Source organism: Leopardus geoffroyi, chromosome A2, assembly GCF_018350155.1.
Source record: "Leopardus geoffroyi isolate Oge1 chromosome A2, O.geoffroyi_Oge1_pat1.0, whole genome shotgun sequence".
Lineage (NCBI taxonomy): Eukaryota > Metazoa > Chordata > Mammalia > Carnivora > Felidae > Leopardus > Leopardus geoffroyi.
In genome coordinates this window covers 20,470,949-20,486,399 of record NC_059331.1, presented here as the reverse complement: position 1 = coordinate 20,486,399, position 15,451 = coordinate 20,470,949, and the positions used below count along the sequence as shown (strand labels likewise).

Here is a 15,451-nt window from a genome sequence, read left to right as displayed (position 1 = left end):
TTGGTTGGAGAGGAAGAGCCACTCCTGCAATTGTTGTTTTGTTTTGTTTTCTGTTTATATTTTCAAAATTGTTAACCCAAATTTCCACAGCCTTGCTAGCCTGTAACTGCAAATGAATTAACTTAAAAACAACCAATGTCCCTGGCCTGCCCATCTCCCAGCACGAGACCTTGTCCCTCTGAGACTCCGCAGTGCCGGGGCACCCCAGAAGGTGCCAGGTTCTGCTCCTGTTTGAGTTCTGTGCCCACTGCCCCCCTACGCCACAGGAGGGCAGCGGTTGCCTGGCTGAGCGCTGTGCCTGAAACCCTGCCTCTGCGCCCTCTGCTGGTGAGCCCCAGATGGCAAGGGCGGGGGTGGGAGGATGCCCTAGGGCCCCGGGCCCCCGGGCCTCACGACCCAGGCAGTTGGGGAAGAGCTCCTCCGAGACTGGAGGAGGCCCCTTCTTCCACCTCTCACAGTCTGACAGCAGATGACCTCTCTAACTGCCCAGGCTCTGTCCTTCCTGCTTCATCTCCTCCCTCCACACCAGCTCTTTCTGGCTCTGTACACGGTACCCGAACAGGCAATGTTCAGTTGTGTCTCCTCTTGGTTCCCTCCATACCAAGGCTCAGCCTGGCTTTGTGCTAACCAGTAGCTCTTCCGAGTGCCAGGCAGGCCAGCTGTGGAAAAGCCCACAGTTATGGGTCGCAGTCGGCCGCCCCTCCTGCCCTACCGCCCACTCCATCCGGGTCCTCCCTTGCGCTGTCAGAGGAGCCTGAGTCCCTTGAAGCCCCCTGCTCTCATCCCAGTAGTTTCTTGGCTGCTCTGCGGGGGATCCTTTTCAGAGAGGATGGCTTTTTCATCTTCTGTCTCCCCAACCAAGCAGGACTGGGTCTGTCTTGCTGGCTGCCAGATCCTAGCATCCGGCACAGAGCAGGCACAGATCAGAGTCAACAAATACTATGGAAAGGAAGGTTGGGCGGCTGTGGAGGGCAGGAGGGGTCTCCCTGGGTCAAAGGCAACGAGTGATTTTTTTTTTTTTTAAATAAAGACACTTTATTTACAGGTAATACAAAATAAACCACAGGACAAACTACTATGCAAGGGGAGGGATGGCCCCCACAATAACCCCCCTCCCCATCCCAGAATAACTTATGTAAAAAATTAAAAAGGCCCTAGAAGGAGGGAAGGGTGGGGCTGGAAGCACCTTTGCTGATTGGGGATTGGGGCCGGTGGTCCTAGGCCATCCTGTTCCAGGGCAGAGTAGACCCTGGCTTGCTCCCTTCTGAGTCCTGCCTGGGCCTAGCAAGGAGGGGACACGCTGCGAGGACAGTTGGTGGCTGCTGCAGAGGCTCCCGGGCCAAGGACCCTGACTTCTGACTCTGAAGGGTTGGAATAAGTAGGTAGGTAAGTGGCTGTGGGGGCGGGCATGGAGTTGGGGTTATTGCAATGCTCCAGCTGACTTCCTCCTGGCCCTGGATGTGGGGGTGCACCGGATTCCAGGGAGCAGCTGTGTGGGGGCAGGAATGTGGGGTCTTCAAAGCGACGATGTTGTTGAATCTACCACCTCACGGCCGTTGCAAACGGTGGGGACAAACTGGGAGCCAGACCCTAGGAAAGGAAGTCAGAGATTGGGGCCAACCCTGAGGTCCTTTACAGAGGCAGGCAGCAGGGCAAGCAGGAGTGTGGAGGGAAGTTTCCCGCCTTCACCCCTCCCTCTCTTATCCAGCCTCATCTAAGGAGCTCTCCACCTCCAGCCAAGGAATCCCAGCAACCCAAGGAGTGGTCCCCATGTTGAGGAGCTGAGGCAGAGAGCAGGCTGCTTAGGGTGAATGCTGACCTTGGCCGAGGCTGGAGCTGGCCCTGGTGGCGGCGCTGCTGAAGCGGCTGGTGGGTGCACGATGGCTAACCACGTTCTTCTGTGGCTGGAAAAGGATGATGTGCAGCTTGGGCGCAAAGAGACAGCCGAGCACCACAGAGCCGCTGAGGCTGACCGACACGCACATGGTGGTGGTCTGCACCTGGGATGGGTGAAGTCAAGGATGAGTCTGGCCCCATGACCCCTGTGAGGCTGCAGGGTTAGGGAGTAAGGGAGATGGTAAGCATCCAACACTGGGTCTTGGTCCATTTGCCAAGCCCCAAAGGATTTCTAGGAAGGTGGGCACAGTCCCAGCGTCAGCCCGTGAACCACCTTCCCAGGGAGATCAAAGTTCCAGCTGAGGGGGGTGAACATGCAGGGTTGCAGGAATGTATGTGTGCATCGGAGTGTGTCTGCCAGTGTGTGTATAAGTGTGTATCTGCATGCATATGCGTGCAGGTATGTGTGTGTGCATGAGTGTGTGTGTGTGTGCATGTGTGCATGTGTGGATACTGCGTGTGTGTGTGTCCAGGTTAGTCCTTAGCCAACTATGATTGGCATGCAAATGCAAATCATATGCAAATGCAGGCTGAGTCAGAGCAGATTCCCTCCCCAGCCCTGGCCTCCACCAACCAGGCAGGTGGCCCAGCAGGTGCAACAACAGCCAAACCCAGCCGCCCTGGCCCCCAGCACTGCCCACCATACCTCTGTCCTGGGGGAAAGGGCCTTTGCAGGGGCTCTTGTCTCGATTTTCCTGCTCCTTTAATTGTTAAGATTGTCAGTTCAGACCCTGCTCTACACTCCCAAGCTGAGTGACCTTAGGCAAGGGATTGAACCTCCCTGAGTCTCCGTTTCTTCGTCTGTAAAATGGGGAGAGCCACGGAGTTTACTCCAGAGTCGTGAGGATTCACCAAGATGATCCTCTTACTGTCTAGAGGACAGCTCATCTGTCACCTCTGCAGAGAGGCATTCCCTGACCACCCCCATTTAAAGCAGCCATGGCCCCCTAGAAGGTGAGGAGACCTATGAGACACTCAGTGCCAGTTGGAACTTTGCTTGGAAGCCACCAACTGGGGTACAGTTTCCACCTGCTTAAAACTCCCTCAACCCTATCCCCTAGATCTCCTACTGCTCTGTGCTTTAGCTTCTCTGCCTTTCCTGCTTTCATCTCTCAACCCCAGAGCTGCACAACTCCAGGGGCACTGTGCTACACTGCAAGGCTCCAAGAGGCATCAGAGCATGGTACCCTCTGAGGCCATGTGGCCTGATAGCCCACCATTCCCATTCCCACTTTCCACCCTCACCTCTGCCTATCTTGCACCATTTGTGCCTCCCCTCCTCAATAAGGGAGGTCAATGCACACCCTCTGCTCCAATCAGCCTCTGTATTGACTGCCCTTCCCTACCTTCTCCATCCAACCTATTGAAACCTGCCTGTCTTGCAGAGCCCAGTTCAAGGACTCCTCTTCCAAGAAGCCCTCCATGATTCTCTCTCTCTCTCTCTCTATCTATCTCTCTCTCTCTCCACACACACACACACACACACACACACACACACACACACACACACCACATACACACCACACACACACCTCCCTCTTCTGTGCTCTCACTAGGACCTAAACAAGTCAACAACATTTCCTGACTTAGTTCTTTAGTTGATCCCCTGGTCACCCACCCGCTAGCCCAGGAGCTACCCAAGAGCCCAAACCAAGTGTCCCCTTCTGCAGCCAACCCCTCCATGGAGCAGGGCAGAGCATCGGCCCATCTGGACATATTTCAGTCCATGCCTCTCCTCGAGCTTAGGGGGTGACATCTGAGTCCTGAAATCTCAGCTCTAACACCTCCACCTCCTTGTCCATTGTCTTAGTCCCCACTCAACCTTCCCACCTTCCCCTGGGATCCAGTCCCAACTGGGCCACTGCAAGCTGGGTGAGCTTTCAGCTTATTGGAGCCTCAGAGTTATCAGAAGAGTAAATGAGACACCAGGAAACAAGAGGTCCCGGACCCACCCCCAACCCTGCTGCCACTCTGTGGCAGGTGGCTCACCCGGTAGTCACTGGAGGTGACATAGAAGATGGGCAGGAAGGCCAGCCAGATGATGCAGGTGGTGTACATGGTAAAGCCTATGAATTTGGCCTCATTGAAGTTCTCAGGGCACTTGCGGGTCTTGAAGGCATAGAGCGTGCAGAGGGCGATGAGGAGCACGTTGTAGGCCAGTGAGCCCAGCATGCTTGCATCTCGATGGTTGCAGCGCAATGTCACCACCTCCCGCCGCTCCGGGGCTGTCTCCTTGCCGGTGCCCGGTGCCTCCACCACCAGCCAGGCAGCCACAATGAGCAGCTGGCCCGAGATAAGCGCCAGGCAGATGGCCACCTGTGAGGCAGGACTGATGAAGCGTGGCCGCTGGGCTCCCTCCCGGGCCCCACCGAAGATGCGCGCGATGCGGTTGGTCTTGGTGAGCAGAGCTGAGTAGCAGACAGAGAAGGCGGTGCCCAAACCAAGGCGCCGTAGGGTGCACACCACCGTGGATGGCTTGGCAATGAAGATGAAGGTCATGCAGTAGCAGAGGAAGACACCGCCCAGCAGGATGTAGCAGAGCTCTCGGCCTGAGGCCTTAACCACTGGGGTGGCATTGTGCCGCACAAAGACACCCAGCACGAAGAGGGTGGCCAGGGCGCCTAGGCAGGCAATGGTGACTGGTCCCACGGCCCAAGCATCGCCCCAGCGGATGTACTCCTGGGGCAGCTCAAAGCAGCCAGTCAGGCTGGCGTTGGGCCAGTAGCCCAGGCCACAGTCAGCACAAGTGAACTCGTCCAGCCGGTACTCGTAAGGCTGGCAGGGGATGCAGAGCCAGCAGCAGACCTCCCCTGGCTGCACACTCTTCACCTCATTCTGGAGACAGGGCTCACTGCAGCGAGACGTGGGCAGGGGGCCAGCCAAGGGCGAGGCCCATGGGATGAGGCTGGTGTCCAGGGTCAGGCCTTCTGCCCAGTAGCCCACCTTCTGGTAGCGATAGCGCCCACTGCCTGCCCGCAGGTAGGTGAAGATGTTGTAGCGACCGATACCATCACCAAAGCGGTCGAAGCGGACTTCATTGTGTGTGTCAGCTGGGCGGAAGGGGGCTGGAATTGGGGAGGGAAGAGAAGGTTGGATTGGTGGGTAGTCTTGATGTGACCTCCACCCTCACCCTAACGTGGAACCCAGACCCCAACCTGAGGCCACTCTTTGTCCTTCTGAGCCCCATCCCAACACTAAAGCTGGACTTAACCCCAGCCATTGTTCTAAATGAGAGGCTACAACAAATCTCAACTCTAAACTCCAAATAAAACCCCAACCTCAAAGCCCAGGTATCTCCACAAACCTAATGTCCACACCAACGCCCAACCATGACTCCCCAAAACCTAGCTTTATGCCTAGTCTCCAGTAACTTCCAACCCAGACCCCAGACCCTAGACCCCAACCTTATCACAACACACACTGCAGCCCTCCCCCCAGACTTAACACGGACACCCTCACACCTAAATTCAGCCTCAGGTCCAGTCCTGGTCCCACTTAATTCTCTTGATGACAAGTCAACTCTCTCCCCTCTAGTCCTAATACTCACATCAGTGCTAGCTGAACCCCAACTTTAGATGTGCTCATCACGCAGCTCACAAGGCACTTCTCTTCCCCATCTCCCCTCACCCGGGAACCTCACATCTCCCAGCCAGGCTCAAGAGGAAGCAGGACCCCTGTCATCCCAGGTCCCAGTGAGAAGTTGGGGTTCATACTAGCAGATGATGTGCATAAGGCTCCATATGGTGAATGATGCAGCCTGGAGTCCCTTGCAGGTTCCATGTAACCCCTGCTCCTTCAAGCCAGCCTCAAAGTCCTCAGAATCCAACTTGAGCCCTCCAATAAATCCTACCTAGCTCAGTGGGCTGAATTGAGCCTTGCTCTGATGGCAACCTCATGCACCCGAGTCCAATCCTAACCCCTCCCCTGATTCTCCCACAACTCTGAATATAAATCTCATTGGAATTATTATTCATCTTAACCCTGGGCCAGTAGGCTTTGGGGGCCCTGGCACCCTCCCACTGCTCCTACAGTGATGCTTCCTGAAGCACAGTGATGATTCTGCGGCGTTCATTTTTCGTAAAGCTGGAACGTTTATTAAAATAAATTTTGGTATGAAGAGACTGTGGCCACCTTGAATGGAAAATCAAGACGAGGAATAGAATTTTCCCAGAAAATAGAGTGCCACCTGATGCTCACTCTCAACCCACCCTTATTCTGACTCCCACTGATGTTTTGCTGCCTGAGAATGGGCTCGAGGGCCCCCAGTCCCTACTCTCCGCATGATAAAGAGGCAGGAGGGAGAGAGAGAGCAAGGTTCAAACAGGAACTAGAGACCCTCAGTGCAGGACCAGGCCAGAAAGTGAAACCTCAGCCCTGGCTTCAGTTGGAGTCCCCTCTGTCTAGCTATCCTTGTCCTGGATCACATCCCAGCCCTCCCCCACCCCCGGGTGACTCCCCCACTTGCTGTAGGCTACGTTTTCTTAGTCAGGTAATGGAACCTGAAGACCCGATCCCTCTTGCCTGCTGAAGGCCAGAAAACTGCTGGACACTAGCCAGCCCCATTACCATCAAACTTGACATTGAGCACGAAGTCCTTGTAGAGGCGGCGCCCGTTGACAGGCCGCATTGCATCACAGAGGTGTGTGGTGTTGGGGCAGAGGGCTCGGTGCATGTTGTGCAGTGCATGGGCCATGGCATACACTGCGTTGACCACAAACATGATCTTGGACTCTTGCTCAAAGGGCACGGAGCGCAGCGAGTGGGCTGCACAATCTCGCCGCCGGAAGCTACAGCCAAACCTCTGCTCCCAGAACTCACGGAACCAGGGGTTCCGGCTGTTGTTCCAAGGGTCCAGGCTCCGGAAGTAGGAGGCAAAGTCGCTGATGGGATAGGAGGCCAGCTCGATAGTGATGGCGCCCTCAGCGGCCCCCTCGCTGCCGGCCACCACGCTCTCCAGGGCGCCCCAGCCATCACTGGCCACCCAGGTGAAGCTGGCGTTGAGACGCCGGGTGGCCGCGAGGAGCTCTCGTGCATCCTCAGAGCGGGTGAACAGGACAGCCACACGGGCACTGGGCTTCTGCAGTAGGGCTCGCACCACGCCTTCGAAAGCTGCGCGGCTCATGGCACGGCCCACCTTCTCCGAGGTGGCCACGCAGATGTTGCGGGCACGGGCCTCCAGCTCAAAGGCTTCGATGCCTGTCTCACCATAGTCACCCTCGGACGCCACAGTGGACACATATGTCCAGTTGAAGAAGCGGAGAATCTCGGCCATGGCCTTGGCTTGGAAGAAGTCGGGGGGTACAGTGCGGGCAAAGTAGTCATAGCGGGACTTGTCGCTCAGCTTGGCACTGGTGGAGGCATAGCTGATCTGTGGAATCTGAAATAGCCGCAGGAGGTTGGCCACCTGGGGGACCAGTAGAGAGGGCCGAGATCAGAGATCAGGTCAAACTCGAAAGACAGATGTGTTCCTCACAGCTACTCAACCTTGGGATCAAGTGTCTGTGTAGTCAGCCCTGAGGTCTGCTTCTCCCCAAAGACCCATACCCTGTCTTGATGTGTCTTTCCTCTGGGGGTAGGGAGTGTTCCACTCCTTCCCAAGGGCTGGGAGAGAGAAGACCTAGGGCTGAGGCACCTGGCTCCGGAGCCACACCAGGACCCCTCTACTGTCCCCCTTCAGATGCAGAGCAGTAGCAAAAGTAGGGAAGCAAGGGAAGGCCCAAAGCTTGGGCTGGGGTGAGGTTGGTACTTGGCTGCACAGGGCAGGGGGCAGGGCACTAGCTGGGATGCTCAGGGCTCTTGGGCTCTCTACCTATTTGGGGCAGGTAACCTTTCCCCAGAGTCCATCCTGATGGAATGATGGAGAAAGAAGGAAAAGGCTTCCTCAGGAAAGGAGACCCAGATCTTGGCTGCCATCGGATGGCTGAACTTGAAATAAACAAGGCTTCCTGCTTACCGCTGACCACCTGGCAGGCCATCTCCTACCCTTGGGTCCCTAGGACCTGCCCGCTAGAGTGGGAGACAGACAAGGACATGGTGGGATGGGTAGGTGAGAGCAGGACAAGGCCCAAGTTCCACACGTGGGAGCTAGGTCCTGCCTTTGCACCTGGGACACAGGCTCTTACTCTGACAGTCTCAATGCCTTCTCCTCTCGTACTTTCTGCCTCTGTGTCCCTGGGCAAGTTAGCAAACCTCCCTGAGCCTCAGTTTCTCATTCCTGCCTGATGAGGCTGCTGAGTAGGGAAAAATGAAAATGCATGTGAGGTCACAGTGCCAGGCAAAAGGAAGACGATAGGGGTTTGGGCAGGAGAGATGGGGTTGAAATGAGGAGGAATTATTAACAGGCAGGTTCAGCCTAAGATGAAGGGCTGGGCCTTGTTTTGACTCAGACAAGGAAAAAGCAGACCAATTTTGAAGTGTGGGCCCTGGTACAGGAGGCAGGCAGCTTGGGGTGGGAGGAAAGTAACTGGACTCCTGGAGATGAATGCATGGAGCCCTAAGAACTGTGGAGAGGGTGGATGCTGGGAAAGCACCCTGGAGGCCCCTGAAAGCATCAGCAGGTGGGATGTGGCAGATGTGGGTGCCGGCACAGCCATACCTGTCCAAGTTGCTACTGGCCACCTCCAGCAGCTGGGACTAGCAGAACAGGTAACCCACTTCCTGCAGTAAGAGGATGAGGAGGCCTCCCCCATCCCAGGTCAGAAGCTGCCTCCACAGTTCAGACTCCTGCTTCATTTCTCCTGACTAAGTGTGCCAGGTCAGGGGTCCTGGCCCTGCCTCTGACTGCAGTGCCCTTAGCTGGCCTCGTAAAGGAAGCTGAAGCCCCAGCCAAGGCCCTCTGTGCAAATCCTAATCCTGATCCCAGTTCTGGCCACATCTTCTGGCAACCTATTCTGGGCACCAGGCAGGTAAGTGTCCAGGCAAGAGGTGGGACCCAGTCAGGGAGGGGGAGGGTCCCACATGGGCTAAAGCAGCCACGCATGCCCAGGGATATCAGCTGGGCCAGTCTGTGAGAAAGCAGGAGGGAGGGTCTCATTCCCTTACCTTCCCACCCCTGCAAATCCTGTCCCCCCAAAGACTCTAAGGGACCCTCCCCCCACTTCACCCATTCTGCTTCTCTTCCTCCAGAGTCCCCATCCCTGTTTCTCTTCTCTGGGATGCTCCTGGCTTCTATCTTTCACCCCTTTCTAGTCCATGGAGAGGTGATCTGACAGAGCTAGAGGCCCTTGGCTGTGAGCTCTAGGTGAATGTCTCCACTTTGCCAGTGCCTGCCACTCTTCAAGCCTCAGTTTCCTCATCTATAAAATGGGTTAATAACAATAGCAGTTAATATTGATTATGCCTCTGACACAAGCTTTGCATGTATTACCTCATTAAATTTCCACCGCAACCTTAAGAGTGGCAAGTGTTATGAGTCCTGTTCTGTAAGGAGGAAACTGAGGCACAGAAGAGAGAAATAGCATCCAGTGTCACATAGTATGTCTGGGAGCCAGGATTCACACCTGGGGTTCTGATCCAAGAGGCCTGGCTATTAAGCTTCTTAGGACTCTTTAACATCAGCTGTGTGTGTATGTGATGCAAGTGGGATGTTTTCCTTATACAATTTCTAAAAGTCAGCCTGCATCATGTGACAGGGGCACTTTCTTGGTATTCTGTAAAAAGCTACTTAAAGGAAGCTCCTCGCCCCCCTTCTAATACATGGCAGCCTAGAGCCCCTGCTCAAAGGGAATTCTGGGCCCCTGCCTCTGGCCTCCCTCCCCAGTCCCCATTTGGGCAGCCCCACATACCTGAATGGAGACGTCGCTGTAGGAGCCGCCAATGACACCAGTGATGGCAGTGGGAGCATCACCGTGGGTGGCATAAGAGCCGTCGGGGCAGATGTGGCGTGAGCCATCGGCACCACGGCTAAGTGAGGCACGCACGAAGTCGAGTGCCTGCTCCAGGGCATGTGTGTCCTTGGAGCAGCTGTCGAGTATGTGCGCGCCCAGGCGCACACCCGGCAGCAGGCGTGGGTCACGGTTGATGCGGTCCAGTGCAAAAAGCATGGCCTCCAGGCGCTGGATGCCACGATGCTCATTGACAGGCCCACACTCCTCTGCTGGGCCGCCCTTCTGGTGTACCGGGAACAGCCCACCCAGGACCAGGTCCCCCTCCAGGGTCAGCACCTTCTTGGCGGGGCCCTCAGCCACAGTGCCCCATAGCAGAAGCAGTGCCAGGAGCCCAAGTAGTGATCCCATTGTCCCAAAGGGGATGGATGGGTCCAGCAGACCTGGGCCTCCAGGGGATGAGGGTAGAAGCAGCAAAGGCAAAGAAAGGAGAAAACAGGGACCAGGAAAGGACAGGCAGGAAGAGAGATAAGAAGGGGCCCAGCTCCTGCAGAGAAAGAGACAGACAGACAAACAGGGAGAGGTGGAACCCGAGAGTGGCTACCCCTTCTGACTCTGCCGTCCCCAATTCCCTCACCTAGGGACTTTCCTAGGGAGCCAGGGAGAGGTGGTATCACTGACTAAGCTGAGAAGTTCTTGAGACACCCATTGACCTGTTTCTCAGCCTTGCCCTCATCTGGGTCTTTAGATGGCCTCTGTGCCCATTCCATACTCAGCAGAGAGGGAGGGAGGCAGAGAGTAGAGGCCCAGACATAAGTTAGGAGAACTCAGCTAACACCAATCCTGCTGTGAATCAAAGAGTGTCCAAGACCTTGCACAAATCTCCCAGGACCCCAAAGTCAACACCTTTGCAGCAGGAGCCAGGTTAGAGTATAAACTTAGGGGTCCAATCTCTATCTTGAATCTTGCATTCCCAGAAATGAGCCATTGTGCCTGAGAAACCACCACAGAAGAGGGAAGGAAAAATCTCCGAAAGGTAGTCTCCAACTCCTAGAGAGCCTGGAACCCAGGGTGAGCACCCAAGGGTCCTAGCCTCTAGTTCTTAAAAAGCCATCCCCAGAGCCCCTGACTGAGGATGTAATAGAGACTCTAGACCCTGGGAGTTTGACAGCAAGGTGGAGAGGTTGGCCCCAGGGAGGGAAACTGAAGTGGCCACAGGTCTTAAGTCAACAGGAAAAGTCAATGTGAGCATATGTGTGTGTCCAGGGACAGGGTCAGTTCATCTAGTCAAAATCTCAAAATTGCTCAAGGTGAGACTTTTGGGCACCTCAGCTCTGCATAGAATGCCGTTTGAGACTTTATGCCCCTGTGTTTTCTTCAGCTCAGAACCAAGCATCAGAACCATCTCAGAACCATCTCTAATCTCCTTATCCTCATCTTTTCCCTATCCTGTCCACCCTGGCCCTGGCCCTCAGGGACCCCTCCTTCCCTCTTCCACTCTGCACTTCATTTGTGCCCCAGCTACCCTCCCAGATGCCCACCCCACACAGGCTCTCACAATCACGCAGGCTTGGGAAGGCTAGGAGAAGGAAACTGAGGCTGAATAAGGTTAGCCACTAGTTCAAGGACCCCATGTCCTGGCACAGAGACTGGGGTTCTTCACTTTGCCCCTCAGCTCCCCAGGGTTAATCTCCCACTGGTGCCAGGGCAAGGAGACTGGGATCCTGTGGGTACCGGGAAAGCAGCAGTTCAACCAGGCAACCAGGAGAGAGAGGCAAGCATGAAGACCAACACAGATGAGGAAGGGACCCAGATGGGGGCTGAGGTCCAAACGGGTCAAAACCACAAGCCTCCCACAGGGGCGGCCAGGACCCAAATTCAGACAGGGACAATACCCTGAAGGGAGATAGAATCCCAGAGGCGGGCAGCCAGGGGGCCTGGGCAAGGAGTGATTGAGACCGGTAGGCTGACACAAAGATAGAGGCACAGACAGAAAGACAGACCAAAGGATGTAAGGAGAGGAGGAACGAAGGAGCGTGATGCAGGGCGTGCGTTCTCTGGGGAAGAAAGGCGGGACGCCTGGGGTTGTCTTCCCGCTTCCCAGAGCTCCTGGCGAGCTCTGGCTGGACGCCCCGGCCCGAGCGCCCCAGAACTCGAGGGCCCGCGGGACGCTGGGACATGGGGTCAGGATCTATAAGGTCGGCGGCGGCCGCGGCACCACGGGCTTACCCTACCTGGCGCGCCCGACTCCGGCGCGGAGAGAAACGGAGAGGAGCCGGGGGCGCAGGGTTCCAGCTCTCGCTCACTAGCTCGCTCTCTCGGCAGCTCTGCGCTCTCCGTCCGCCCGCTCGCCCGGCCGCTTTCAATCGCGGCCCGCCCCGCCCCTGGCCCCGGCCCGCCCCCAGCCCCTCCTCCGTTCCTCCCCACTCCGGATCTCCCGCTCCCAACCCGGCCTCCGCCTCCCTCCAGACTCCTGCACCGCTCGGTGCCCTGCGCCTCTGGCTTCGTTCTTCGCGGGGCTTTCGTCCCGGAGCTGTCCACCGCGTGGTGCTGAATCCTCGGGCGCTCCTGCTATGCGCAGGAGCAGGTGCCTATCTGCCCCCTCTACCCCGCGGTCAGACTGCATCCCACAGAGCAGCGGGCACGGGACAAGGGACACGGGGCTGGTAAGGTCACTGAGCCCCAGGAGGTGCGCACAATGTTATGGCGTTCCATCTTTGAGAGCGGAGGGGCTAGCCGTAGGGTCCAAAAGTGCCATTGGGAGATAGGTAAGGGGGCATGTGGGAGATAGGTAGAGAGCTTAGCCTGCTACGACGAGTCTTTCCCTGTCCTCACATCCATTCTCTCCATCCACAGACTGCAGCTCAGTCCACATGCCAGGCCTGGGGTAGGGGCATATGTCTTTGGCCCTACGTGAGAGCTGGGGCCTGAGTCACTAGAGGAAGAGATGGGGGGGCGGTCAGAGGAGAATGGGGCCTCCTCTTCCTGCAGATGACCTTTAAAGCTGCTATCCACCCCCTACACACACCCCGCCCTGACCTCCTCCCCCACCAATCTCCACTAATCCCCACCCTCATATACAAATATTTATGGCAAAGATATATCAACCTGGGGTGTGTGGGGGGTGCTACAGAGCCAGTGACTAGGGTCAACCCTAAGGGACATGCTGGGGCTGGCAGGGGATCTGGGAGGGGAGGAGGGGTGGGGAGGAGGCTCCTGAAACTGGCTGCTGCGTAGGAGGGAACAGGAGCTGGAGCCCGAGCAGAGGGAGGACAGCTCTGAGAAGATGCTCTTGACTCTTCTTCTCTCCTGCAGCAGAATGGAGAAGGACGCCCCCATGGGTAGAAGGTGGTGGATAAACTGCAGCCCCTGATTGTGCTGAAGGGTTTGGGGGAGGGGGCCCACACCCAGGTTTAGCCCTGGAGCCTGCATGAAGCATGCACACACTAGGTGCTAAGGCACACAGCATCCCTATATCTGCTCCCCTGGCACTGCCCTTTCTTCCACAGGTGTCAGCAGAGGCAAAGCTAGCTCAGACACATGCTAATGAGCACATGCCAAGCCCAGGTCCCTCTGGCACATGCACCTACATGTGTGTTTGGCAGTTGGGGGGAGGGGAGTCACCAACAAAGGATAGACTTTATCCCAGGATGCAGAAACCCAGTACCCCCACTGGGTTGGAAAGAGCACGGCTGTGAAACACACACATCAAACACAAACACAAACTCCATTGCTAATGGGAGGTAGGTGAGGTGACAGCAGAATGAGGGTTCAGAGCTGTCAGACAAGGCTGGGGAGACAGATATGTTGTCTTCCAGCCCTGGCTGCTCTCATCCTCTCTGGCTGGTTCAGAGCAACTGCTGCCTGGGGTAAGTGAGTGATGAGCTGGGCCCTTGGAGCAGAGGGGTTGATAGCAGCAGGGTGCTGAGGTAAGAGGACCACACAGCAATCCCTGCCCCCCTCACTAAGACAGCCTCACAAAAGACACAGGGCTTTAAACACAGCACCAGTCCCAGAGGCCCATTATGCGGCCCACAGAAGTGGCCTACACAGTCCCACTGCAGCACATGGACATGCATGTATGTCCACATGTATGTACCCAGCTCTGCAGCCACCACTCCCAGCCGTGCACACAAAGACACCCAGCCTTACAGACTTGTATATATGGACATGGCCACACACAGAGAAGTATATGCAACTATACGCACAGATGTACACACAGCCATAATATATAACTTTACATGCAGACAAACAGCTGTATATATAGACACCCCATCATATACATATAACCATACACATGGACATATCTACACATATATAGCTAAACTCACAGACACAGATGCACTGACCTATAGCTTTACATGTGGCACACAGAAAAGCACATAGCTTTACATGTGAACACACAATACAGCTGTACACAGACACACAGCTACACACAGATAGATGTATATGGACAAAGCCCCCACAGTGATGCTCCTAGCCAGCCAGTCTCACACCTCTGTCAGTACCATCACATATAGTTAAGACACATAAAGCACAGTACCACGTGCACATAACCACATAGCCATCCACACAAATACAGCCACACTCAGCCACAATCATATCCTAATGCCTACTTGGGCACAGCTTCACCTGAGACCACCATGAACAGACCCACCTTAGTTACACACACAGAGCCAAAGGCATGTGTGCATGTGTGTGCAGTTACACACAAAGGTACACAGACACTGGCAGGCACAGCAGGGATGTCTTCACCTGCTAACTAGATACCAGCATGAGCATGGACACACTTGAGCTACAGATACAAAGGCATCCCTTGGAAGCAAAGGCAGGCTGTGAGCTCCCCACTCCTGGGCCCCGAAGGGCACCCCATGCTTGGCCCTTACTCCCCTTGACCTGTTGTGCCTGTTTCCCAGCAGCCTGGGGAGCCTTTGGGGCTGCTGCAACGGAGAAGCAGCTGTCAACTGGAGCCACAGAGCAGGGAGTGGAGGGCCTTCAATACCCCGCTTCCTCCTCTCACCTCAGGGTACCTTGACATATTCCCTCCTCTCCCCAGGCTAGGGGTACTTCTGCCCACCCCAACCTATCTGCACAGGGCTCCTCAGGGTGAAACAAACACACAAATGCACAGCCCAAATCCAGGTGAAACAAGAAAATTATATGCTTTATTCTGGTTCTGGAAGCTCCAATGTGAATCTGAAAAAAGATGTCAGAGGGGCAGTAGCCCCGGGGTCTGGGTGCAGATTACAGTCCCTGGCTCCTTTGGCCCTGGGAGCCAAAAGTGTGGTAAGAAGGCTTAGCTAGAGCCCAGGGCAGTGGAAATCAGGTCCCCCTGAGGCCCCAGGCCCCAGCCTGGGCCTGAGAGGTGAAGGAGGAAGAGGGCTGGAGAGTCTGCTCAGTTCCTTAGCGATTGCACCCTAGGAGGGTATGAGCCTAGGATTACTCCTCACCCTTCTCGGGGGTACTAGGTTCCCGGGGCCACTTGGCAGCCCTTAGGGGTTCAGCCTCAGGGCTCAGCCTTGGCTCTCCCAGGGGTCCCTCGCCTTCCAGGTCCAGCTCCTCAAAGGATGAGCCACTGGCGCCTGACTCGCTATAGCTGTGCTCACTGCGGGTGTCACCATCGTCCCAGCCACGGCTGCTCACCCCAGGGGACAGTGTGGCAGCTGAAGTCTCCCGGCTGCCAGGACCAACCTCCAGGCTTACAGAACTCGTGTCACTCATCGTATCAGCTC

At 56.0% G+C, this 15,451-nt stretch overlaps 2 protein-coding genes across 12 annotated transcripts in view; both read right to left on the bottom strand.

Moving 5' to 3' along the window:
* Window positions 1-1,008: 1,008 nt before the first annotated feature.
* Window positions 1,009-12,501, bottom strand: GRM2 (glutamate metabotropic receptor 2). Of its 6 annotated transcripts, none has more exons than XR_006715850.1 (6): window positions 9,681-12,071; window positions 6,463-7,300; window positions 3,886-4,961; window positions 2,543-2,597; window positions 1,820-2,000; window positions 1,009-1,590 (listed from the first exon to the last, which is right to left on the bottom strand). XR_006715850.1 is itself a non-coding variant. In XM_045492975.1 (6 exons), exons 2-6 carry the CDS (start codon window positions 10,128-10,130, stop codon window positions 1,517-1,519), a joined length of 2,619 nt encoding a protein of 872 aa, XP_045348931.1. In that variant the 5' UTR covers window positions 10,131-10,266; window positions 12,168-12,501; the 3' UTR covers window positions 1,009-1,516. The 6 variants fall into 6 exon arrangements, 4 of the variants coding, with proteins under 4 accessions (XP_045348931.1, XP_045348930.1, XP_045348929.1 ...); XM_045492975.1 differs by lacking the exon at window positions 2,543-2,597 and adding an exon at window positions 12,168-12,501 and having other exon boundaries at window positions 9,681-10,266; XM_045492974.1 differs by lacking the exon at window positions 2,543-2,597 and having other exon boundaries at window positions 9,681-10,266; window positions 11,954-12,066.
* Window positions 12,502-12,622: 121 nt separating this feature from the next.
* TEX264 (testis expressed 264, ER-phagy receptor) overlaps window positions 12,623-15,451 on the bottom strand; it is a 33,739-nt gene continuing 30,910 nt past the window's right edge. For 5 of the 6 annotated variants that reach the window (XM_045492983.1, XM_045492978.1, XM_045492980.1 and 2 more), the window contains exon 6: window positions 14,857-15,451. In XM_045492983.1, coding sequence (XP_045348939.1) covers window positions 15,159-15,451 — 293 coding nt within the window. In that variant the 3' untranslated portion in view covers window positions 14,857-15,158. Of the gene's footprint in view, window positions 13,029-14,856 lie in introns of those variants that run through there. The other variant, XM_045492979.1, reaches the window with a different exon arrangement.